Raw genomic sequence first — 25,960 nt, 5'->3', positions numbered from 1 at the left:
AGTATTTAGGTAAAGATCTTTCATGTTTTTTTTGTTCAAATTATAAGCTTTTTTGGTCTCAAAACAGTTTTTTTTAAGACTGCTATCGTAGGTCATTTTTGCCCATTTTTTTCAAATATGACACGACAACGCCTGCCTTCTCATTTTTTAACATTTTATATTGGAGTTGCCTTTATTATATGCCTTACTTATTATGTACAACATTAATCATATTTGGCAAAATGATTTTTATTACATAGAATATTTAAATGTTGTGTGAGGATTGGGTGGGATGGTCGGCTGTGACCATCCCACCCAATTTCTCACACGAGAATTTCTCCACGTCTTCCTACTCATTTAACTGATTTAAATCCTTCGTAGTTTTCCTCTTTTTCTTTTGCCTTTTATATTCACCATTTTTATTGTAATGATAAGGTTGTCACATCACAGAATATCTTATATCATCTTCCTTGTTTTGTTTTCTATTGTTTCTAATAAGGTTATTTTTTCATTCATGATTTTTAAAACGACTTAGTTTGTGATTCTTTTAATTCGGATAATTTTTCTTATCCTTCTCTAACACCACAACTAAATCCCTTCAAATATCTAATATTTCTCTATCTCTCTTACTTCTTGTCCAGGTGTCGCTGCCATAGAATGCTGTGTTTTAAAAATTTCTCCTAAACTTTAATCTGTGAAAAGTGATACATTTTTATTAAATGCCTTTTTAGCCATACAAGTACTAGCCTTTAATTTACTAGTACATCTGGAATTCATTATGATTATGGTGCCTAGATACTTTTTACTTCCTCTACTGTATAATGTAAAAGTATAATATTTTTATTAATTTGTAAAATGGCGGTAATTTTAGTTAGTGGCGTTCTTTATCGCAAATGGCGAGAGATAAGGAATATTTGTCTATTTGCTTCGTTCCTTTAACAAAGGTTTACATCATCCTTATAATGCTGTAGCCAATAGGAATAAAGCACAAACGGAACTCACCAATAGGGGAAACGTATTTTTGACATAAGATAAATTAATTGATACACGAACGAACCCGATTAAGTTGTCAAAAATTAGTGTTTGGTAGGTGTTTGTTGTATGAATTTGTGTGTCAATGATCAATTAACCCTCATTTATTAATGGGTTTTGAGTAAAAACCGATTAAAAAAGTGATTATCAATGTTATGTGAGACTGTGAACCCGTGAAAATGGCGTCAGGAGGCGAAGAATTATGGAGAGAGTGCGCTTTGTGGTTAACGAGATGCGGTCTGCTTCGGACGGACCACAAGGCGAACTGGGACAAGAGCACCATCCAGGATCTGGCTAATACCCTCAGAGATGGAGTATTACTCTGCAATCTCCTGAATGTAATATATCCCGGGAGCGTGGAAACGAAGGATGTGAACCTGCGGCCGCAGATGGCACGGGTTTGTCGACATTCTTACCACTAATTCAATGTCAGACACGAAATATCGGTCATTCCTTTACCTGCGTTATTTTCTCGGAGATTGATCATGTTTAAGGAAACACTCCCAACCTTCTGTTTAGCTTACAGTTTAAAAAGTAATTGTCGCATTTAGAACTGTCAATTTTGCTGTAAAATAACATATCCACTTACGTAAAATGATTGTTTTTCTTTCATGATTTTAACATTTTACAATGTTTGTTGCTTCGGATAGGAAAAGGACTTGTACGCGGTGAGGAAGTTTGATTAAAGTTAGATATTTTAGTATTGTAAAGGCTTAAAACCATGTTAAAAATCTGTATAAATATTTGGCATTAAATACAATAGCTGTCATTCACTTTGTTTATCTAAAAGTCACAAAACATCTGCTCCACGCTATTATAGTCAGTAACCCATATTGTTTTAGCAATTTAAACAGTAGCTTGCATTCATTTAGTCCATCAACTATTTGATATATTCTCAAATTCAATATATTTCTTCAGCAAAACATAAAGTGACCATTTTAATGGATAATATTGTATAAAAGGTTAGTGAATGACATTGCTCCAGAGTGACATGTTTAAATGAAGACCCAAAAGCCGAGAACGTGACATCTCAATGTACCTTTGCTATTTATTTTATATAGATTACAGATTTTCTTGATGTTTCCCAAAAAAATTGGATATAAATTAAAGAAAATGATTTCATCCGCCACCTTTTTTTAAATTCTTTGATATTTTATAATGATGTTATATAGTTTTAAATTTGTTGGGTAATTTATCGATTTGTATTTTTTGTATACCATATTTTTACAGACTATAAAACACTACAGACTGCAAGACACACCTTTATTTTACCGCAAAAATATTTTTTTTTACCTTATTTATTATAAGATTGCAAAGCCAGACTAAAAAAATCAATAAAATATAGGGCTCTCGTTGAATCCTTGTTGGAGTGATGTGTTCAGCTCAGAAAACATCGCATTACACAATTCGCTCACTCCTTTCAACAACATCATCTGTCAAAAAACTTGATTTTTCAGGAGACCGTTTTTAAGGTTTAAGAATATAAAGAAATGTATTAAACATAAATATCAAGCCACTTATTGAATTTTTACTTTATGACATATCTTTTTAGGTAAAACCTGAATGGTTTTTCTCCATTTCAAAAATATTTAGTATATTTAAAAAAATAATTAAAAAATAGCTTTTCTTCAAAATGCAAAAACAACACTTTCTGCCCTGTAGCGGGTAAATATTTAGTTAAAAATATGCTGCTTTTGCTGGGATATAGTACATTTTCTGGGCATTCCGAAAAAATGCATAACTAAAAATTGACATTTTTTTATAAATGATGTTGTTAAAAGAAGTGAGTGAATTGTAGTGTGTTTTTTGGTGTTGTGTGGTGGACTACATTTTTATTGTACGAATCCCATTACTACAATGTTGCAAAAATACAATATCGACAAAACATAAAATAAAAACCTGAATATCTTTTTTATGTTACAGTACCATGTTTTACGATACAGAACAAATATTTTTTAACACATATTGCTATAGAAAAACGCGTTTCACATAGCAAAAGCTCCTGGAACGAATTACATACGTTATGGGATTTATCACTGTATATATATTCAACTGACCATTAATAATTACATGCTTAATAACAAACAATAGCCCAAGTAAATCCAATTATAATATAAACTACATACACTGATTTTTAGAGTCTACTAAATTGTATATTATTTATTTAAAAAAAAACATTAAATATTATAACTATGAAAACCCATAAATACCCTAGAATTGTATAGGTATATAAAGACCCTCTGTCCATTTAATTTTCACATTAGTTTAAAACTGCCATAACAAGGCAAAACAATAAAAACAACAAAATAAAATACTATTTAGGAGACTAAAAATCAGTGTATGATTTGAACATTTAAAATATAAATTAAAATATAGTTCTACAAATTAAATGCTTAATCTATAAATACATACGTACAGATAGAGTCCATTATATTGATTTAACTTACTGCATGTAATTTTTTTAAATAACACTTAAAAAGCTTTATTACAGATATAACTTTGCTATAAAATTATGTATGTTATTATAGTTTTATTTTAATGTCAACCTGTTTCAAAAGCAAATAATCAATCCTTCATTTTTCTCAATATATGTACCAAAAATGAGCAGTTACTTTATACAAAGGCAAAACAAATAATAATTGCAAAAGCATGAGTAAAACTGAAAGACAGTCAATAAACGGTATCTCTTTGATCTATGTAACATGTAAAAATACCTTAAAGCGTACCCAATATGCATTAGAGTCCCTCTTCCAGGTATTTTCTTTAAATTACAAATGTGAAATTTTGTAACTGGAATGGTACAAATACCTGTTTTGTGTTCCTCATAAATATTAATGAATTTATGTAACTGTTCTGTTAAATTTCAAAATAAAATAAAATAAATAATGATTTCATGTTTTTTTGACCATATATGCACGTATGGTTTTGAATAATTTTTGTTTTTTGACTATACATACTCAATAAGCTTTGGAATATTTTTTAACCAATACGGCTTAGTGTTGTCTAGCGAGTATTTTGCACACATATTACATACGTTCAATGGGCTAGGGTGATTTAGACTTTTACAATTGGGTTATAATAATAGTGATTTTAAAGAAAGTTATATTTTACATTATATAATGTACAATCTCAAAGTTAGTGCTTAAAAAATATTTTATTTATGTTCTTACACTTACGCGAAATTACAGTATTTATTTATTTATTTTTATTGCATGTTATAACAATATACATATATAAAGTAAATATGCTATAAATCCCTGTGCATAAAGGCAAGGAGGATTTTCTAAAGCAACTAATACATACAGTGCACTCCCAATTTTCTGGAGTTGATTTAACCAGGAAGTGGATTATCCGAGACTAAGATTAAGTATCGTAGATTTAAAAATAAAAATAAAAATTCACAATAGTAGGTACCTACTTATTATGTCCTATAAAAATGTGTTGATTGTCGAACACATTTTGTTGTCCCCAGTGATAGAATAAGAGTATCTCACTTATGTCATGTTTATTGCTTAAAATTCTTGTAAAATACCTTAATAACATTTTTTTCTTCGTCTTCATAATATTTGTGATAATTCTCCGGCCTTATTAGTCCCATTTATCCATCGAAAGATCATTGTTTAGGTATGAAAGTATGGATTCTCTAAATCTTCTAAATGATCGAATCTTCCCACCTCTAATCCAAATAATACTATGTATTATGCTTTTAAAATAATAGTTTAAAGTTGTCTCTAGTTGTGTCACATTGTTAATCTTTTATTTATTTCTTTACTTAGCTTGTAATACATTTAATACAAACTATTTTTTACACCTAATTTACATCATATATATATTTACATCTCCTTACAGTAAACAAAGCATTTATTTTTAAATTCTTTCTGACTCTTTTCATTCTTCATACATTCAGGCATCTCATCATATATTTTCAAACCCTTTGAACATAATACAATTTTGAAACATTATACAATTTTGCGACTCTGTTTTTATCAAAAATGGCAGTCTTATATTATCATTTTTTCTAATAAGTACTATGTTTACGAAAATTTTTGTTTAAAATTTATCAAATTTTTGTTTAAAATTAATTAAAAAAAATTGTATAAAAAGATAAGCATATTATATATTAGTCTCTTTTTTATTAGTAACCAGTTGAGTTCTTCTCTCAATTTTTCTAAATTCTTATATCTATTTTTCTTAAGTGCTATTCTCATAGCTTTATTTTGAATAATCTCCAATTTATTTCAATTTCATTAATTTATGAATATATCTTACTAAGCTTGTAAGTATACATAAGTAGATATACAAAAGTGCATATCGAGTATTTTTTAATTTCTCTTTGTTTACATTTTTTTCAAGCTTTCGGATTGACTGGGAAATGGATTAGGCGGTGTTTTTTTCACCATCCATCCTGGAAAATCGGGAGTGTCCTGTATTAAAAAAAGCTGAACTGATTGCTGTAACTTTGGTTGACCCGTTTGTCGTGTCTGTGCAGTTCCTGTGCCTGCGGAACATCCGGGTGTTCCTGAGGGCTTGCCACGAGAAACTGCAGATGCGGGAGGCAGACCTCTTCGACCCGTCGATGCTGTTTGACCTGAGCAACTTCCACCGCGTGCTCTGCACGCTCGCGAGGCTCAGCCAGTCCCCCCGGGCATGCTCCAAGGGGATACAGTGAGTTGCACTTCGCTCACTCCTTTCAAGAACGTCAAAAATAAAAAATAAAAAATAAATAAAATCGTCATAAATCAAAAAACTTGATTTTTCAGGAACACGTTTTTAAAGTTTAAAAATATAATACAATGTATCAAAAATAAATATCAAGCCACTTATTGAACTTTTCACTGTGCAACAGATCTTTTTAGCTAAAACCTGAAGGTTTTTTCTCCATTTTAAAAATATTTAGTATATTTAAAAAAATAATTAAACAATACCTTTTCTTCAAAATGCAAAAACAAAACTTTCTGCCCTGTAGCGGGTAAATATTAAGTTAAAAATATGCCTCTTTTGCTGGGATATAGTACATTTTCTGGTCATTCCGAAAACATGCACAACTCAAAATCGACGATTTTTGATTTATGACGTTCTTGAAAGGAGTGACCGACTTTTAATAAAATATATTTTAATGAAATAACTCCGGTCAGTCCCTACCATTAGATTTTCTTACCAATCAGACAAAAATCTTTTTATAACAAAAAATGTGCAATTTATTAGATTTTCACACCAATCAGATAAAATCTTTTTAGAACAATAAATGTCCAATTTATTAGATTTTCACACCAATCAGACAAAATCTTCTTAGAACAATAAATGTCCAATTTACTAGATTTTCACACCAATCAGAAAAAAATCTTTGTAGATCAAAAAATGTCCAATTTATTAGATTTTCACACCAATCAGACAAAAATCTTTTTAGAATAAAAAATGTCCAATTTATTAGATTTTCACACCAATCAGACAAAAATCTTTTTAGAATAAAAAATGTCCAATTTATTAGATTTTCATAAATCAGATAAAAATTTTAAAAATTATTTTGGAACAAAAAATTTACTTATGTAATTGTAAAACAGAATCATAAATTTAAAATAAAACACTTGTTTTTACCACTTGAGTATTATATTTTAACAACTAGTTTCCGAAGCTACATATGCTTCCATCCACCGGTTTGAATATAAACCCGTAGATGGAAGCATCTGTAGCTTTCGAAACTACTCGTTTAAATATAATACTCAACTATTAAAATTTTTATCATGTCTTACCACAGTGTGAATGCTTAAGGACGGGAAGGGTATTTTAACCTTCTGCCTCATTTCAAAGTCAGAAAAGATTTTGTTTTACATATTTTATGTTTTTATATGAATAATATGTACCAATCTCTTTGTTAAGCTCTTAACTATATGTACATAATTGTCAAATCGCTTACAATAAGGCAAAGTGATCTGCCCTGCACTTCCAGTACCAGTCCAGGGTAATATTAAATAAATCGTAGTCGTACAGGAGAAAGTGACCAACTACCAAAGCGTAAAATGTTCAGGAGGGCCATTTAAGTCACTTTTGTTTGGCAAGAAAATAAACATCAATGCAGTTAGTCATTTTTAACAAGTCAATATATTATACTTCCAAGTTTAAAATCCTTTGGGATTTTTTCAGAGCAATATTAAGCTAGTAAGATATCAAATAGTCAATGATCACGTTTTTGTAAAACAATGCACTTGGTCACTTTCTCCTGTATGACTACGATATATTAAAGTGAAAAATCACTTATATTTATTTAAACCACCTGGGAATCGAATCTGGGATCTCCAGCATGGTAGCCAAACGCTCTAACACCTAAACTATCGAGGTGAACAAATTTTTGTAAAATTTACTCCGTTTTTTGTTGTTTTTAGTTTTAAAATGTTTTTTTTTTTGTGATTTTCAGGAGTTTTTCTGCACAAAGGACACAGTCACAGGAGGATATATACAAAGATCTACAATCAATGTGAGTGTAAAATTTTACTGTTACATGTATCAGATTTTACTTTTTCAGTGATTTTTAAAATACAAAACATCCTGGATAATCCACTTTCTGTTTGATTTGATCCCGATAAATCACGGAGCAGCTGTAAAATCACGAATAAAATTATATTTACAGATTCTTTGATGATTTGAGATTCTATGATTTGCATGGACTTAGCAATTAAAAATTAATTAACTTAGTAGACTCAAAAAATCTGTGTGATTTAAAATTAATACATAAAAATTGTAATGTAATACATCTTGAGTCATAAGGCCCCACCTACAGCAACTTGATTCCTATTTTCGATAACGGGCTGCTAAAGTTGGCAAAAACATTATTATATTTACATATTTGTGTATATACAATACATACAATATTTGTGTATTGCTCTTGTATAAAATAATCATAAAATAATAATTAATTATTATAAAATTGGATACAACATTTTGAGTGTGTCCAAATACTTGTTCACAAAATCTGGATTATCTCCAATTACAGGAGTTATTTTCATATTATTTTTTGACATCTCATCAAAGATGAAGAAGAATATGGATGTCTGGGCATTTACGGGGCTGACGACCGTCATCGGCTGGTTTAAGTGATCACTTTACACACGTGTAACATTCACCAATTCTACCCATTATTGACAACCACACTACTCAAATTCTTGGAAGTTCTATATATATGAACCAATTTAGAAACTTTGTTCTTGAATCACTAGAACTTCACTAGAGACATCTATTGGTGAGATGTAAAGAAGCTTTTTTACTAAGCAGAAACTCTTATATTAGTATGTGAGGTCCAAATCCTGGATTATAATCACACACATGATTGAAAAAATAATATAAAATTGGATACATTGCTCCTCAAAAATGGTACACCACAAAAAAATGTGACACTTTTTAAAAATTATATTGGTTGACATTAATGCTGTAAGCATTTAAACACATGCAGCTTTGATAATAATAATTTAATATAAATATCTATTATTAAATATTATTAGATCTAGGTGTATAATCGTGGGTATTTCAGCGGGTAATACCATTGTGTGTTTTCCTCCTATAAATGTGTGAATTTACTATCTCGTATGTCGGAATGATGTGTTTTAAATGATGGTTTGACCGGACCGATATCAGGACTTACGTATCCGAGGACGATACGATGGCGCTCATTCCCAACTTGCCAAACGAGGAGGAGACCGGGAGTAGCTCGGAGATGGGGAGCTGCTCCGACTCCCCGTGGGTGCAATTCAAAATACCCAACATCGCCCCGTCGGAGGAAAGAGTGGAGGCCATTTACGAGGACCTCTGCTACGTCCACGTACCCGCCATCTTCCCCGAGGTTCCTTCTTTGGCCAAATTTCAAATTAGAACTTCTACCTTTTGTTTCGGCATTTGTGCCAAATTGTGCTCTTTTTTTTTCGTCCGTGCTGTAGACTTAGATTCTAGTCTTTAGCTGTTAGCACAGTATTAAGTGTGTAGTTTTCTGTTTGTGTTTAGTGTATTTATGCAATATTTATTTTATCTTATCACGTGTACGTTTTATATTAGGTTATTCTAGAGAGAGTTCTGTCGCATTATTTCTTGTATAGTTTTTGCAGATACTTTGTGGCACATTTTATAAACTTAATGAAATGAAACTAAATCTCTGTTTTTAAGCAAATTATTTTTTATAATTTTTTCTCCAACTGATTTTGGCCAGCAACTTGTCATCTTCGGGGATAGATATGTACATATACATCCCTTGAGATGACAAGGTGGTTGTCGAAACCAGTTGGAGAAAAGTGTTGAAAAATACGATTTGGTTTTATTTTATAATGTCTTTCGTATTATTTTATTATAAGCCGGTAGTGTTTGGTGGCGTACCTATATCTCGTATCTTGTGGATATATATATATATATATATATATATATATATATATATATATATATATATATATATATATATATATATATATATATATATATATATATATATATATATATATATATATATATATATATATATATATATATATATATATAATGATTAAAGAAAACACTTCTTTTTTACCACTTGAGTTTTATTATAGACTACATATTTCAGAAGTTAAACTTCCATCATTCAGGTCTGTATAATAACTACAGACCTGTTATTATACAGACCTGAATGATGGTAGTTTAACTTCTGAAACATGTAGTCTTTAATAAAACTCAAGTGGTATAAAACAAGTGTTTTCTTTAATCATTGTAACATGTCTTACCACAAAGTTAATGCCGAAACAATAAATAAAATATTATTTCAAGTACTTGATCAAACCAAATTTGACAGAACTTTCTCGGTAAACTGTTGAATTCTGATTAATTTGCGCATGTTATTTTATTATTTTGATTGGTGAAAGATGACACATTTTACAAATACATATTTCACACAAAAATTAATCTCATTTATACAAATATTTACGTACTGTTCAACATTCGACATCAATACTGACATTTTTTCACTGAAATATTCAATAATATGTCTCATTCGAGGGTTAAATAAAGGTGGTGCAATGGGTATTGACGGTTTTTAAAAGTGTTATTATTGATATACAAATGAAACAAGATCAAATTTTGTATTTTTTTATTGTACATATAATACAATATTTCGATAAAAATATTTTTTTTTTTATCAAAATAATGTAATTTTTAAATAACAACCACGTTTATCTTGATGAAAATTTTCGGTATGTGTTACAGAGAATTCCTCTAATTTCTTAAGTAATGTTGGCTTTTAAAGCTCATAGCGTTTGAGGCCTATTTACGAAAACCCTAGCCGTCTCTCCATGAGAAATAATCAGAGCTAGTTAATGACCTTGCCTTCCAATTAATACTACCATGCTGGGATACAAGTCATCCAGGAAACATAACAGAAACCATAAGCCTTTATTTACAAAAAAAAAAATTGTTGTGAAATTGCATTATATGTGTAGTAAAAACATCTGTTTTTTACCTTGGTCATTTCATAAGAATATCCATAGTAACACTTCAAAAACCGTCAATACCTATTGCACCACTTTGTATATACATGCTCATGCAGACACAAATACACACACACACACACACACACACACACACACACACACACACACACACACACATAACAATGTGCAAAGGCAAATAGCCGCAAGTTAAAAACAGTAGTTTTGAGATAATTGAGATTGTAGTTATCTTTAAATGATGCTTTTTGCCAAGACATGTATCAAATTAATAAATTTTTGCGGCTATTTGGATAATGAATCGGTAAAGGAAAGAGATAGAGCAAAATCTGTGATTGTATATGATTGAGACCAGTTATTAAAATGTTTTGAGCCGTGTTAAGCCAAACAGCCGCGACTTGAGTTACGGCTAGTTGCCTTTACACATTAGAAAAGTGATATCATACATTATACGTACAGTGAAGACCATCGGTGAATCAAACCAAGGCGTAGCAACGCATCCATTTCTTAGGGGGAAAGGAAGACAGCTGTCTGACATCTAGGTTTCTAAGGTCAAACGCGGAGAACTTCTTCGATTGCAAACAAACAAGTGACGGTTATATGAAGTGGTGAATGGTGTTGGCAGCGCCGCAGCCCCGCCGCCGCGGCCCGCCAAGGCGCCGGGCGTGGAGGAGGACGTGACGGAGTACGCCAGCTACTGCGACCGCCTGCGCGACGAGGAGCTCTACCACGACCTGTGCGCCGTGCGCGGCACCAGGCCCGCCTCGCCGCTCGCCTCCACCCACGCCGTAGGTGCCCCGCGGAATCCATTCCGACTCTAAACTGATTCGCCACTGCTTCCGACTAACCCTCGTGTTGTATTGTATAAACTCGTGACTACTAACTTCTACTGCTGCTTTTAATCCTTATCGTGTGTTGTAACCTAACCTAACTTACCTATCTCTTGCCTTTTGTCACCTAACCTAACCTAACTTACATATCTCTTTCAGTGTTTCAGTTACTGTCCGTGAAATAATATAACCGAATAATTATTTTCATTTCGATGCTGTCCGACACAAAACTTTTAGCAATATTTTACTTAGGATATCGTATCTTGTTTAACCTAACCTTACCTAACCTAACTTACATATTCAAGTTATTCCGATGCAGACTAGCTCCAAACTAATCTAAACTGCTTCTAAACCTCGTGTTATATTGTATAAATTCATGACTACTAACTTCTACTGCTGCTTTTAATCCTTATCGTGTGTTTGTCACCTAACCTAACCTTACCTAACTTACATAATGTTTCAGTTACTCTCAATCTAACAGTTTTCAATGCTGACCAACTCAAAACTCCAAACTGCTTCTAACCCTTGTGTTGTATAAACTCGTGACTACTTTCTACTGCTGTTTTTAATCCGTATTGTGTGTTGTAACCTAACCTAACTTACCTATCTCTTACCTTTTGTCACCTAACCTTACCTTACCTCTCGTCTCGTTTTCAACTCAATTATTCTCCATTTAACGCCAACTACCTTGTAACTAATGAAAAATTCCTGGTTGCTACTTCTGTGCAAACTAACCTACATACAAATTTATCATTCTTTCACCTCTATTTGAACATTTTTTTACGCCTTTTTAATTACACTTACAACTGTTACACTTGCTTAACTAACAAATTCTTGTATTGCACCTGTCTTAGATTTTTTGGTGGTAGATTCATTTGTCTTTTTATATATTTTTGTGAAATTTATTAGATTATTGCATGAAGATGATATTAAATTATTTTTAATATTCTTGTATTTTTGTGGTACAGAATTTACACCTAAATATTTTTTTTCTATTATATTTAGTAAGTGATTTGTATTTTTTTTTATTGTAGTATTAAAACATTCCGTCCATATGTGCCATCCACTTTATTAACGGTTGTATTTCATAAAGGAAACCTGAGCTCCGTGGATATTATTAGTGTGTTGCATTAGCGCATAATTTTTGGTCATTTCGTTGCATTCGAACCGTTCCATGACCATCATTTTTTCGCACAGCAAAAGTGTACAGTTGTGATACTATTTTTTGTGAATTTCTCAAAAGTGGTTTTCATTGTGTTATTGTTTTAACATTGTTTTTTTGATAACACTGGCCGGAAATTTAACAACTGATTTTTAATGTGTTGATTTCAAATATGCCACCAGATTTTTTCTATCAGCTCTAGTTTTTGAGATACAGGTTAAATGATTTTTTTTCTGATACAAGCCAAAATAAAGAGAATAAAATATCTTCAACGGCTGAAATAGAAATTTCCTACTGGAAATTAGAATTTGACTATCCAAATATATACCTGGAATTATACCTGAATCAACCTGAACAATAAATACGGGATTAACAGAAATTGCCCATCATGAGACTGATAATCAGTCTTGAAAAAGAAGCGGTTAGCTTCGAAACCGGTAGACATTGTAATTAAGTTATAATAAAATATTTATCGTGAATTTAATACAAAGTTATATTTTAATTATAAAATGGAAAATCACAAAGTTATTGCTTCAAACATAAATTGTAAAATGTCAAACCTTTATAATCTTGAGGTAATTAGTTGATTCTCACATTTTTCCCGTTTCTTTGAATTAGTTGTAACCCATTGTTTTTGTGCGTCAGTTGGCCACGTCCTCCCACAGCCTGGAGAAGAGAGACTATGTGATCAGGGAGCTGGTGGACACGGAGGCCAACTACGTGGATGTCCTCAGCAAGATAGACAAGTACTTCCTCACCCAGATGGGCACTGTCATGAAACTGCAAGACTATCAGCTGATCTTTTATGGGGTCAAGGTTTGTTTTTTTTGTTGTTTTATTTTAGATGGGAATTGCATTTATTATTTAAATTGAGTACAAAATAATTTATATTTATACAAAATAAAGCGATGAGAATTGTTCTTAAGAAAAATAAATATAATAATGTAGAAAAAATGAGAGAAGAACTAAACGGGTTTTCTATAAAAAAAGAGATTAAAATTGAATATGCTGATATTTAAACATAAATTTTAACAATAAATTACCAAAATATTTTAAGGATAAAATAGTGTTTAACAAAAATTGTCATGAACATTTAACTAGAAAAAAGGATAAAAGAAGACAGCCATTTATGAAAAAAACAGAGTCGCATAATTGTATAAGGGTTTAAAAATGTATGATGAGATGCTTGAATGTATGAAGAATGAAAAGAGTCTGAAAGAATTTAAAAATAAATGTTTTGTATACTGTAAAGAAATGTACTGTTGCGCGGTATGATCGATAATGTTCCCGATAGTTACCTAAGACAGCGTCGGCATAGATTGTTTCACATTCCTATACACAGGACCAACCTGCCGATGGTTGTGCCTGTAGGAAAAGCTACCGCTATGTTGAACAATATCACATTGGATATTGATCTGTTCCATGTGTCCGGAGGTGTTTTCCAAAGCGGGATTCTTCTACACATTTAACAAGAGTCTTCTTGCTTACTTTTTAATTTGTTTTTTTAATGTATACACCTTAAATGTTAGTTTGTAATGTATATATTAATTGTTGAATAAATTGAATTGAATCCCAGCACAACCGGGGGAAGGGAGATCCGGTAGTCACACTCGGTATCCCGGTTAAATTGTTATATCACTGTTCCAGGAGCTGGTGGAGATCCACACGGGCTTCCTGTCACAGCTGCGCGCGGCCACGTCTCTCTACCCGCCGGCGCCGGCCGGCAGCGACCCCTCGTCCGGCAGCGAGCCCCCGCCCTCCGGCAGCGAGGCCCCCCCGTCTGGCAGCGATCCCCCCTCCTCGGGCAGCGCGCCCCCCTCCTCGGGCAGCGCGCTCTCCCTGTCCGGCAGCCCGCTGCGCCTCGGGGAGGCCTTCCTCGCCTGGCGGGAGCGCTTCCTGCTCTACGGGGACTACTGCAGCAACCTGACGGCCGCGCAGGAAACCCTCAAGGGGCTCATGAAGTTCGACGCCTTCGCCAAATGCCTGGCCGTGAGTTGCACTGATTTGTGTATCTAATTTATTGATTTGTCATTAACTTTATGGAGTGACATGTTGATTATTTAAAATAAAACAATTTAGAATAAAATGCCACGTTTATTCACTAAGGATACTTAAATTTTTCATTAACACACTATCTGCGGGCAAATTCTCACTCATAATAGAGATAAACATCTCTGAAAAGAAGTGAAAACATTTAACCATACTGTATACATCGATATGAGATCAAAGATGCCGAAAAATCACTTAACTTACTAAAAATAACTTACACGCAATTTACGATGAGTCGAGTGAAAAGGTAAAATTACCTTTCCCGCAGTGTTGATACACAATAAAATGATTAAGAAAACACTTTTTATATACCACTTGAGTTTATTAATGACTACTAGTTTCAGAAGCTAAACTTCCATCATCAGGTCTGAATAATAACTAAAATATGAAATTAAAAAAAACTGTTCTATAAATAAAGAGAGTGGTAAGTTAGGGGGAGGGAGTTAGTCAAGGTAATACACAATGATAAATTATTATTCATAATACATATTGACTATTTTTCAAAAAATTTCAATTGTCTTACATTTTATTTTTTTTACCTATACAGTAAACCCCCCTTTAACGTTGAGATAGGTACCGCATTATCGCATTATAAGGGGTTAATGTTTTAAATTTTATTTTTACATTTTAATTAGCAGAAATAACTGAAATAAGTCATTTAAAATAAAAATACAACTTAAAAACTTTAACCCTCTGCAATGTTCCCTCCGATTATGTGGTACCTATCTCAATATTATAGGGGTGTTAACTGTATATCGCAGGTTAGATTTTAACCAATTGCAAAACGATACCCATGGTCTTGGGTATTACTTTATATCACTCTCGCCGCTCTTCACCGTTCTTGTATGTTTGGGCGTGTTTCAGATTAGCTCCGATGGTATTGTAAAGGTGGAGACTGACCGGAACATTTCGATGCGAGCATTCAGGCAGTCAGTACACTAAGCCGAGCGCTCCATCCATAGTTTCGGATGCACGGTGATGCTCGCCGCGAGCGATGTTACACGTTATGTTACGACGAAATGCTCCGGTCAGTCTTCTCCTTTAGAGACATAATAAAGAGTTCACGCATTCGCGGAAGTCTGGGTGTAACAGACATCAGTAGTGTAGAGTAAAGTAAATTGAGATGATAAGGGCGCATAGCACGCAAAGAACCTGAACATATTGTGAATCAGGGAAACGCCATGGATCTTCCTCTAAAGACATCTAGAGGAAAACCAAAGAATTCCTGCTTCTAACGATTGCGGAAGGCGTGTGCGAAGGCTCAAACTACAGAGGACGACCCCGCTTAATCTACATAGACCAAATTATATTCTTCTCCGTCTTAATCCTCATTGCTGAGGGTTGTGACCCTTGCAGAAGCAATGACTCTTCTCCAGTTATCCCTTGACTGCGCTGCACGTAGCGCTCCAACCACTGAGGTTGATAAATTATATTATTACGAAGAAATGCTTCTTTCAGTTTCCACCTTTAGGAATTTAGAGCTGCGGATGTTAAATCAATCCTTTCCGCTTGCAGAAATGTCAGAAGGAGCACAGCGACGGCAGAATACAATTGCGGGATGTTCTATCGGTGCCGATGCAGAGGATACTCAAGTACCACCTCCTCCTGGACAAGCTTGTGCAGGAGACACAGCCGGTGAGACAAGTTGTTTTGTACTACTAGACAATTTGCGCTAAAACTATATATATTTAAAAAAATTACTTTATTTATTTAAACATATTAAATATCGTGTCCGCCTCCGTAGTGTAATGGTCAGCACGCTCGGCTACCGTTCTGGAGGTCCCGGGTTCGATTCCCAAAGGGGGTAAAATAAATATAAGGGATTTTTTCACTGTAATATTTGGACTGGTACCTGAAGCGGAGGGCTGATCACCTTTCCTTCATGTGTAAACGATCAAGATAGCACTGCGTTAATATGACACAGTGCCCTATGCACCATTGGGGTGCCGATAAGGGTTTTATTAGTATTATTATTAAATATCGTAGGTGTACTGGCAAAAAACGGTAACTCGAAAATATGCAAATTTTACTTAATGATGCATATTATAAAGTTTTCAACGTTCTGAAAACTGGAAAAATATGCTAAGTAGTTTGAAATGTCATATTTATGTGGTTTTAAATAATTTCATTTCATTATCAATTTAATTTCTTAAAATTAGTTACGCCGCAGCTCTCTCCAATAAAGAGACTAAGCTCTTGTGCTTAAAGAGGGACTTACACTTATTATTTATTGTTTGTCCGCCTCTGTAGTGTAATGGTCAGCACGCTCGGCTACCGTTCTGGAGGTCCCGGGTTCGATTCCCAGGGGGGTCAAATAAATATAAGTGATTTATATCCAGTCTGATGATGTCAGTAACGACGAAACCCGGTCGCTGGTCAAATAAAAAAAGTGGAAAAGCTAAAAATATTGGTTTTAATCTAATAAATATAAGTGATTTTTTCACTCTAATATTTATTCCATATTACCCTGGACTGGTACCTGAAGCGGAAGGCTGATCACCTTTCCTTCATGTGTTAACGATCAAGATAACACTGCGTTTATATGATGCAGTGCCCTATGCACCATTGGGGTGCGGATAAGGGTTTGAATTGAAATGTTTGTGGGTGATATTATTTATTTTTATTGTTATTATTATTTTGTTCTCTTTTTTTTTTCGATATATACATATTTTATTTATTAAAAAAAAACATGTTACTTTATCTCATGCACCAAAAAGCATATAAATTGTATTAAACTATTTAAGTATTTCTGTTTAACAAAAGCTATGCGTAAACAGCCAAAATACAGATAATTAGTTTATAAAAAATAAAATAAAATAAATAACACTAACAAAACTTACATTTTTACACCTTGTGATGTCGTGTCAAACTGTTTCAGAATCACGAGGACTTCAGAAGTCTGGAAAGAGCTAAAGAGGCGATGGTAGATGTAGCACAATACATCAACGAAGTCAAAAGGGACAGCGAAGTTCTAGTCTTACTTAGTAGTATACAGGTAATATGTTTTCCCTTTTGTTGTCAATATTTTAACATCGAACTAGATGACTGAGAAGAAAAAGCCATTACTGTACGAGTGAAAATGTTAAATATTTGAAATAGTTGAACTATGCATTGATTCAATTTTTTACGGGTCTTGGAGTGTTTCAATAATACCTCTTAAGTTTTAAAATTAGATAAAACTCTATTTGTGAATGTGATGAGTCATTACAAGATGCCCCTCATTTATGTAGTTTAGGCATGTCCAATTTTTTAAAAAGAAAGATTTTAATTTGAAACAGAATGTGCAAAAGGAGGTATGCAGTTGACAAAAATTTATAAGGAAATAGGATTATAGATCTATCAGATTTAGTGATGTCTCATTTAGAAAATACGACAAGACGAATCAGACAAATAAATGAACTTTGTGACATTTTATTTATTGTTTCGGCATTAACTTTGTGGTAAGACATGTTACAATGATTAAAGAAAACACTTCGTTTTTTACCACTTGAGTTTTATTATAGACTACATGTTTCAGAAGTTAAACTTCCATCATTCAGGTCTGTATAATAACTCATTATACAGTTATTATACAGACCTGAATGATGGAAGTTTAACTTCTGAAACATGTAGTCTATAATAAAACTCAAGTGGTAAAAAACGAAGTGTTTTCTTTAATCATTGTAACTTTGGGACAAATCTTGATTGATATAAGACGTTGAATCCATTGTATCCATTGTTTTGTATTGTTTTTAGGGATCAGCCTTATTAATTTATTATTTACTATACACATTGACTATCATTTTTAAGATATATAAACTAAATATGCTATAAATCCTTGTGCATAATAGGCAATGAGAATTTTCTCAAGTAACTAATAAATATTATAAAAAGAAAAAGTATCCAATTAGTTTATTTTGTTGCCAGGAAAGCATACAAAACTGGGAGCTGCCAGCCGGGGTGAGATTATCAGACTATGGCAGGTTACTACTGGACGGGGAGTTGAGAGTAAAGGCGCACGATGACTTCAAGCTGCGCTCCCGATACGTATTCGTGTTCGATAAGGTCATGGTCATGTGCAAGGCTGTCCGGGTAAGATATTTATCTTACATTTGTGTTCCATTACTATTAGGTACTGTTATGACACTCTCCTTATCATTCATCGTTCACTTTATGTAATACCACTTAAAAACACTACTTCATGACTTTTGGTTTCGAAATAATCATTCTATCATCACGTCAAATGTAGACTGTGTTTTTAAGTGGTATTACACAAAGTGAACAGTGAATAATAAAAAGAGTGTTATATTGACTTTTACGTTTAACTTATAACCCTTTTCCACACCCAATAGTGCATAGGGCACTGCATCGAATTGACACAGTGTTATCTTGATCATTACTTACATGAAGGCAAGGTGATCACTCTTGCACTTCAGGAACTATCCCAGGGTAATATTGAATAAATATTACACTGTAAAATCACTAATATTTATTTTCACCCCCCCCCTGGGAATCGAACCCGGGACCTCCAGCACGGTAGCTAAACATGCTGACCACTACACCACGGAGGAGGACATTACCATGTAATATTACCATACCAGCTATATATAATAGAAATATCGTTTCACTGTGTGAAGGATCTTCCTCTCCCTGTCTTCCTCTCCAGGCAACCAGTTGTTCCAGGCTATCCTCATTGTCAATCACAACTTTTCCACAGAACTGTATAATACGTTGTATAAAAAAAATAATAAAGATAACATGGGATTTGAGACGCTCTTGTTTTGTTGCCAGGAGAACCAGTACTCGTTCCGCTCGGTGCTGCGCCTGTGCGAGTGGCGCGTGGAGCAGGGCAGCGCGGGGCGGCGGGGGGAGGCGGGGGGGCGCTGGGCGGCGCGCTGGCTCATGGTGCGGCGCTCCCGCGGGGGCGCGCTCACGCTCTACGCGCGCACGGACGACGCGCGCCGCCGCTGGGTCGCCGCCATCCGGGAGGCATTGTGAGACATCCCTTTGTCTAAATTCCCACTGCATATTTTTATTTAAGAGACATTCCTTTGTCTAAATTCCCACTGCTTTTTTTAAAAGAGACATTCCTTTTTTATTGTAACTGCAGACAGTTGGTAGAATTCCATATTGAATTGTTGGGTAATATATCCAAAATAAAACACGGTTTTTGTTGGATTGAATTCTACATTTATTTATGTATATCTTAATATATGACGCGTTTCGTCTTCTTAGGACATTATCAATCACTGAATGTTTGATAATGTCCAAACATATCACACATTATCAAATAATGTTTGATAATGTGTTTGATAATGTCCTAAGAAGACGAAACGCGTCACGTATCAAAATATACATAAATAAATGTAGAATTCAATCCAACAAAAACCGTGATTTATTTTGGATACATTACCCAACAATTAGACATCTCTTGTCTGTCTAAATTCCCATTGCTTTTTTTTTTGAGAGACATCCCTTTGTCTAAATTCCCACTGCATATGTTTTTTAACCCTCATTTTTCTCTAAGACGGTAGCAGGTAAATTTTCAAATACCGTAAATGATGCGGAATGCATCGAAACACGTGTTACAGTATATTTTAAGAAATAGTGGTACATATTTACATTTCACTACATATTTTTTTTTACAAGTGCAAGAATTTTTATATCTAAGAAGCATTTATGTATTAAATGTTAAATCAAATACTGAATTTTTGAGTCTGCTAAGTTGTATTTTATTGTTAAAAAAAAACCACATAAAAATCAATTTTGTGACGGTTGTTTCGTCTAGTTATGGCATTTTCAAACAAATGTGAACAAACATTCGTTTGTAAATACCATTACTAGGTCTCCTAACATAACATTGTCTCCTTCATTGCCTTCCCCACCTAACGACATCTTCAAACTAATTATTTCCCTTATCCTGGCGTTTCTTATTCTGTCTCATTGATTTTATCGTCTTGTTTTTATTTATATATTTATTTATGTTTGAACAGGGATAATATGGAGCCGGCAGGTTGCAGAAGTACCGACCACAAATTTGTGCTGCACACGTTCGAGAAACCAGTCACCTGTCACCACTGCTCCAAATTCCTCAAAGGCAGAATATTCCAGGCAAGTACCTACACTATTATTCAGAATAACAGCAGTACTCAGCTTTAGGTACATACATGCGTTTCCAATAGTAGCAGTACTTACCTCATTTTACCAAAATAACCTCGATCATCAAATTTTACATCATCGGGCGTCTTATGGGGCGTATTCCTTTATGTATCCGCTTTATAGAGCTGTAATAGTTGTAGTATGGATTCGTTTCTGTGAATTCTGCGGATTCTTTGCAAACAATACCACCCTTCACCACCATAGCACCATTTACACACTTAAAACTACACAAAATTTTCAACACATGCGATTTTTGGTCGACCTGAAGACCAACATGCACTAAATTATTTTCCAACACGGACATGCGTTACGAGCCAAGATTAAACGTGAATCGTATAGATTGTTATGTAATGTGTGTACTCTGTTCCAGGGCTACCTATGCACAGTATGCAGCAGCAGTGTCCACAAGGCCTGCATAGGGCTCTCGGGGCGCTGCGGGGCCTCCCCGCCCGCGCACCTGCCCCCGCTGCCCGCCACGTCCACCCCACCCGACCACACGCTTCACTACTACATGTGGTAAGCCCCCTTTACTTACTAACTTGGCCAGATATATACAAAAAATATAAAAATCTTCTAGTACACAACCATACTAACGTCCGAGACCTCGGTTCATATAGAACAAAAGTCTCGTTAATGCCCGTTTATGAACTTACCCTTCAAAACTAGTATTCAAAGAACTTAATGTACCAACAATTGAAGAAATTAAAAAAAAAAAATAAAGAAAAAACAACTGAAGTACAAATTGCACTTAACCCTATATTTTCTAATAATTTAATATTACACAGATGTCGAACAACAGCAGCGTTAAACCATTATACGTACGTAGGTAATTTTTTTTTTAATAAGCTCCCGGAAAACTTAAAATCTATGGAAAATTATCAAATCTTTAAAACTAAACTAACTAGTTTTTCTTGGTCTTCCTCTGCTCTTTTTTCCAATTACATTCGCCTCATAAATTTGTTTTACCGTTCTTTCCTCACTCATTCGTTCTACATGTCCAAACCATCTGAACACACCTTTCTTAATTTTATCGATAATGCTTGTCTCAGCTTTGCATTCCTTCCTTATTTCACTATTCGAACATCTATTATACATCGTTGTGTCGCACATTCTTCTGAGAGATCGCATTTCAATTGCATTCAGTCTACTCTCATCCTTCTTTTGCCAACTCCATGTTTCACTTCCATACATTAGGAAGTGAAACACTGATTATTCCATACATACAACAATATTTCTTATTACCCAAAAATATTTCATTATCACCTCACTATGGCGGAGAATGTAAGTGCGTGTTGTCTGTTCAGGTACGTGGGAGAGATGGGGCGAGATGTGGCGACTACTCGCCTGGAGCGACGCGTGGATGGGACGTTCCTGCTACGATTGCGCTCCCAACCCATACAGGGACCCCACGACACCAATTATGCCCTCAGTCTGAAGTAAGTCCTCTTTAATTTGCTTCATCAATTATCATTTATTTATTTGTTCTTTAACACATTGTTGGTGGGCGGTTTTTTCATCAACCCCGACCCTAATTAGTAAACTTATAAGGATCGTTAAAAGGGGAAAAGGGAAAGATCAGAGCTCAAGTCCAAGACAAATTATATGAAAATTGGGACACACCACGATATGAATATCCACTTACTATGCACGCGATATAAAGTTTCGCGGGTAAAAAAAGGTTTTCCACTTAATTCTTATAAACGTGGGGCAGTTTTTTCATCAACCCCGACCCTAATTAGTATACTAATCAGGGTAGTATACTAATCATACGTATCCTAATCAAAAGTAACTTAATCACAAGTAACTTAATCACAAGTAACCTAATCACAAGTAACTGCAAACCCAACTCCGATCTGTACAATGTTTTTTGGCGTCTCTCATACTCCACCAAAAGTAAGCAAATAGAACGCTTATAAGCGTCTCTCACTCTCTACCAACAGTATGTAAAAGATGCCTTTAAGTATTCCCTGCAAACAATGTCTTAACTCTTTGAATAAAAAATAAAATAACCTGACATTTCAAGTTCTATTTTTGTAAAAAAAAACTAAGCATTAAGTGGTTAAGGCTAAAAAATACAAAGTAAGTTCGCTTGTCTTGAGATCTTGGGTACCAGGCGCGGATTTTGGGTATCCGAATGCGCTTACCATTAATCTATGATGTTTAAGAAATTTTGGTGTTCTACTAAATGAGTACTGCAAACGCGATGGTTTACATTTGGACGCTATAATTTTTCAGAAATAAATTGCCAAATGATGTACCTACTTTAAAAAACAATAATTCCGTAACAGGCTTACTTTGGTTTTTTAATACTCTAAATATAAACTTTCTTTTTAAACACCTTGCGTATTCTTTTTTTTTTTTTACACTTATTCAAATCACAATTTTTACATATTTAGAACTTTTTTTTCTTTGCAGAGACCCACAGAGCCACCTTGTGTGTCTTGTCGGTGGAGTTCTTTTTTAATACATTTTTATTGTTTTTAACGATTTTAACCTAATATACACACAAAAAAAGAGAAAAAAATTAAGAACATAAACATTTTACAATTTTCATGAAATTAACTCTTGATCATTTACCCATTTCTTTATTTTGCCTTTGGTCCATATTTTGTTTTGACCTCTTACCTCCGTCGGCAACAAATTAAAAATGTTTGGAATGATATATTGGAACGAGATATTGAAGTATACTTAAAAGTAAAAAACTTACTAGGGTTATATTTCCCCACTTGTCTGCATGTGTGCACAAGAAAAGATCATGTAATAGCACTTAAAATTGCAATAGTTCAACAATAGGAAGACTTCACACCTCACTGCACACACGCCATACGGATAAGGAACTGAACATATTTTATTTTGATGAAATAATGGTGTGAACTTGTTCCCAGAACGGACAACACGGTGAAGCACATGCGCGTGTGCTGGCGCCCCATAGACAACGTGCAGCACTACTTCCTGTCCGAATCCCGCTTCTTCCGGAGCATTGTGGAGCTGGTGTCCTACTACGAGAAGATCAGCTTAGGGGAGAACTTTGTCGGGTTCGTTACTTACTCACGCTACCTTGCGAGACCTTTCTTTACTCAACAATGTAACCATCGTATTTAGAAATAAAGGCGGTTTTCCTGATCCAACATTATTCTACTAATTTTTAATTAAGGTTTTACTTTATGTATTAATTTTTAAATCAAACACAGATTTTTTTGAGTCTACTTAGTTGTATTTTATTAACAAAAACACATAAAAATTTATATTTTGACAATTGTTTCGCCTATTTATTTATTTATTTTAAAATCTTTGAATGTTTTTTAATAGTTTTATAACATAAATGTGGAATTGTTTAATTGGCTTTTTTTATGTAACTACTTTTTGAATGTAATGTAATGTTTATTATTGTTAATGTAACTATTGTTTATTATATAATTTTTTTTATTTGTAAACTGTACAATTCCCGAATAAATATTTTTTTTTAAATAAAGTAAAAATAAAAAATGGTTTAAAAATAAATATCAAGCCATTTACTGAACTTTTTACTGTGCAACAGATCTTTTTAGGAGAGACCTGAAGGTTTTTTCTCCATTTGAAAAATATTTAGTATATTTAAAAAATAATTAAACAATACCTTTTCTTCAAAATGCAAAAACAATACTTTCTGCCCTGTAGCGGGTAAATATTAAGTTAAGAATATGCCTCTTTTGCTGGGATATAGTACATTTTCTGAGCATTCCGAAAACATTCATAACTGAAAATTGACGGTTTTTGATTTATGACGTTTTTGAAAGGAGTGAGCGACATTACTTTTGAATAATTTATGTTGCATAATCAATATGCTAGTAATAGGTATTTCTGGCATAGTAAGCCCAAAAGTTGATCCGATCAAGGTCTGGATAAATCGAGGTATTATTATAATTGACTGGATGTTTTCCTCTTTGTGTTTAGTTTGAACGTGGTGCTGCGCTGGCCGTTCCGTCGCGTGGTGGCCACGGCCACGCACGACTTCCGGCCCTCGGACGCGGGGCAGCTGCCGCTGCGCAGCGGGGCCAAGGTGCTGGTGCTCAGCAAGGAGGGCGACGCCCGCGGCTGGTGGAAGGGACGTCCCCTCGACAGGGTGAGATACTTTTTCGTCAGCCTACGATCATTCGCTATTTATTTTCATATTTTACAAAAAAAAAATTTATATTGATATCTCAACAAAGATTAACCATTTGCTACCAAGGATATAAAAAAATGGCTTCTTGATTCGGTACCTCAGAACTGCATTGCCAGCGCTACTCGGCTGTCCAAATTTAAAACACAGTAAGGGACATTTTTTTGTAGTATTTTTTTTTGCATTTTTGGACTGAGTAGAATCTACTTAGTCCAAAAATGTAAAAAAAAACGTACTACAAAAAAAATGTCCCTTACTGTGTTTTGAGTTTGGACAGCCGCACTATTGAACCTATCTAGATAATAAAATCATATTATTTTTTGACATCTCATCAAAGATGAGAAGAATATGGAAGTCTGGGCATTTACGGGGCTGATGACCATCATAAGCTGGTTTAAGTGATCTCTTTACACATGTGTAACATTCACCAATTCTACCCATTATTGACAACCACACTACTCAAATTCTTGGAAGTTATATACATATATATAAAAATATATGAACCAATTTTGAAACATTGTTCTTGAATCACTAGAACTTCACTAGAGACATCTATTGGTGAGATGAAAAGAAGCATTTTATTGAGCAGAAACTCTGTTATTAGTATGTGAGGTCCGAATACTGGATTATAATCACACACATGAGAAACGCCAGATAATATCATTTTCATTTTAATTATTTAAGCTTTTAATTTAACAAGTAAAATAAAATAATATGAAAATAACTCCTGTAATTGGAGATAATCCAGATTTTGTGAACAAGTATTCGGACACACTCAAAATGTAAATTAAATCATAGTCTACGGCACTATTTACAGAAAGCTTTGCTCAGCTCCACTTGAATGTTCATGGTTTGTTTTCTATTTTCCACAGTACACAGACTGTCAGTCCGGATACTTCCCAAAGGACTGTGTCAGAGAAGACCCGGAATTTTTGGGGAATCTCGACTGAGCATACTTCCTCCGCCTACCAAATATCCATCGCCGATGTAACCCTCGACCGACTGACAGCTGTTAGAATAAACCCGTCTAATTCTACCCGATCCTGTTTCTGACACCGTATAAAGATTTTTAATGTAATTTATTCATAATGATTTGGGATTTATTCTGTCATTTATAACGGGTGAATCATTATGACCTTTTTCTTCAATAGACTTTCATTAACACAGGGGTTCCCAAAGT

The 25,960-nt window shown here is 34.0% G+C and overlaps 1 protein-coding gene across 1 annotated transcript; it reads left to right on the top strand.

The window, feature by feature from the left end:
• The first annotated feature begins 1,042 nt into the window (after positions 1 to 1,042).
• Vav (Vav guanine nucleotide exchange factor) lies at positions 1,043 to 25,960 on the top strand. Its single transcript, XM_088277537.1, has 16 exons — positions 1,043 to 1,409; positions 5,501 to 5,676; positions 7,424 to 7,483; positions 11,086 to 11,248; positions 13,098 to 13,268; positions 14,100 to 14,441; positions 16,017 to 16,136; positions 17,380 to 17,496; positions 18,408 to 18,572; positions 19,272 to 19,474; positions 20,474 to 20,591; positions 21,010 to 21,155; positions 21,944 to 22,075; positions 23,525 to 23,674; positions 24,573 to 24,741; positions 25,653 to 25,960. Exons 1-16 carry the CDS (start codon positions 1,191 to 1,193, stop codon positions 25,728 to 25,730), a joined length of 2,529 nt encoding a protein of 842 aa, XP_088133663.1. The 5' UTR covers positions 1,043 to 1,190; the 3' UTR covers positions 25,731 to 25,960.

The sequence above is a fragment of the Brachycentrus maculatus genome, unplaced genomic scaffold (assembly GCF_059751285.1).
Source record: "Brachycentrus maculatus isolate JH-2025_06_01 unplaced genomic scaffold, ASM5975128v1 h1tg000046l, whole genome shotgun sequence".
In the NCBI taxonomy this organism is placed as follows: Eukaryota; Metazoa; Arthropoda; class Insecta; order Trichoptera; family Brachycentridae; genus Brachycentrus; species Brachycentrus maculatus.
The sequence above is the reverse complement of the archived record's forward strand: the minus strand, read 5'-3'. Positions and strand labels throughout refer to the sequence as shown.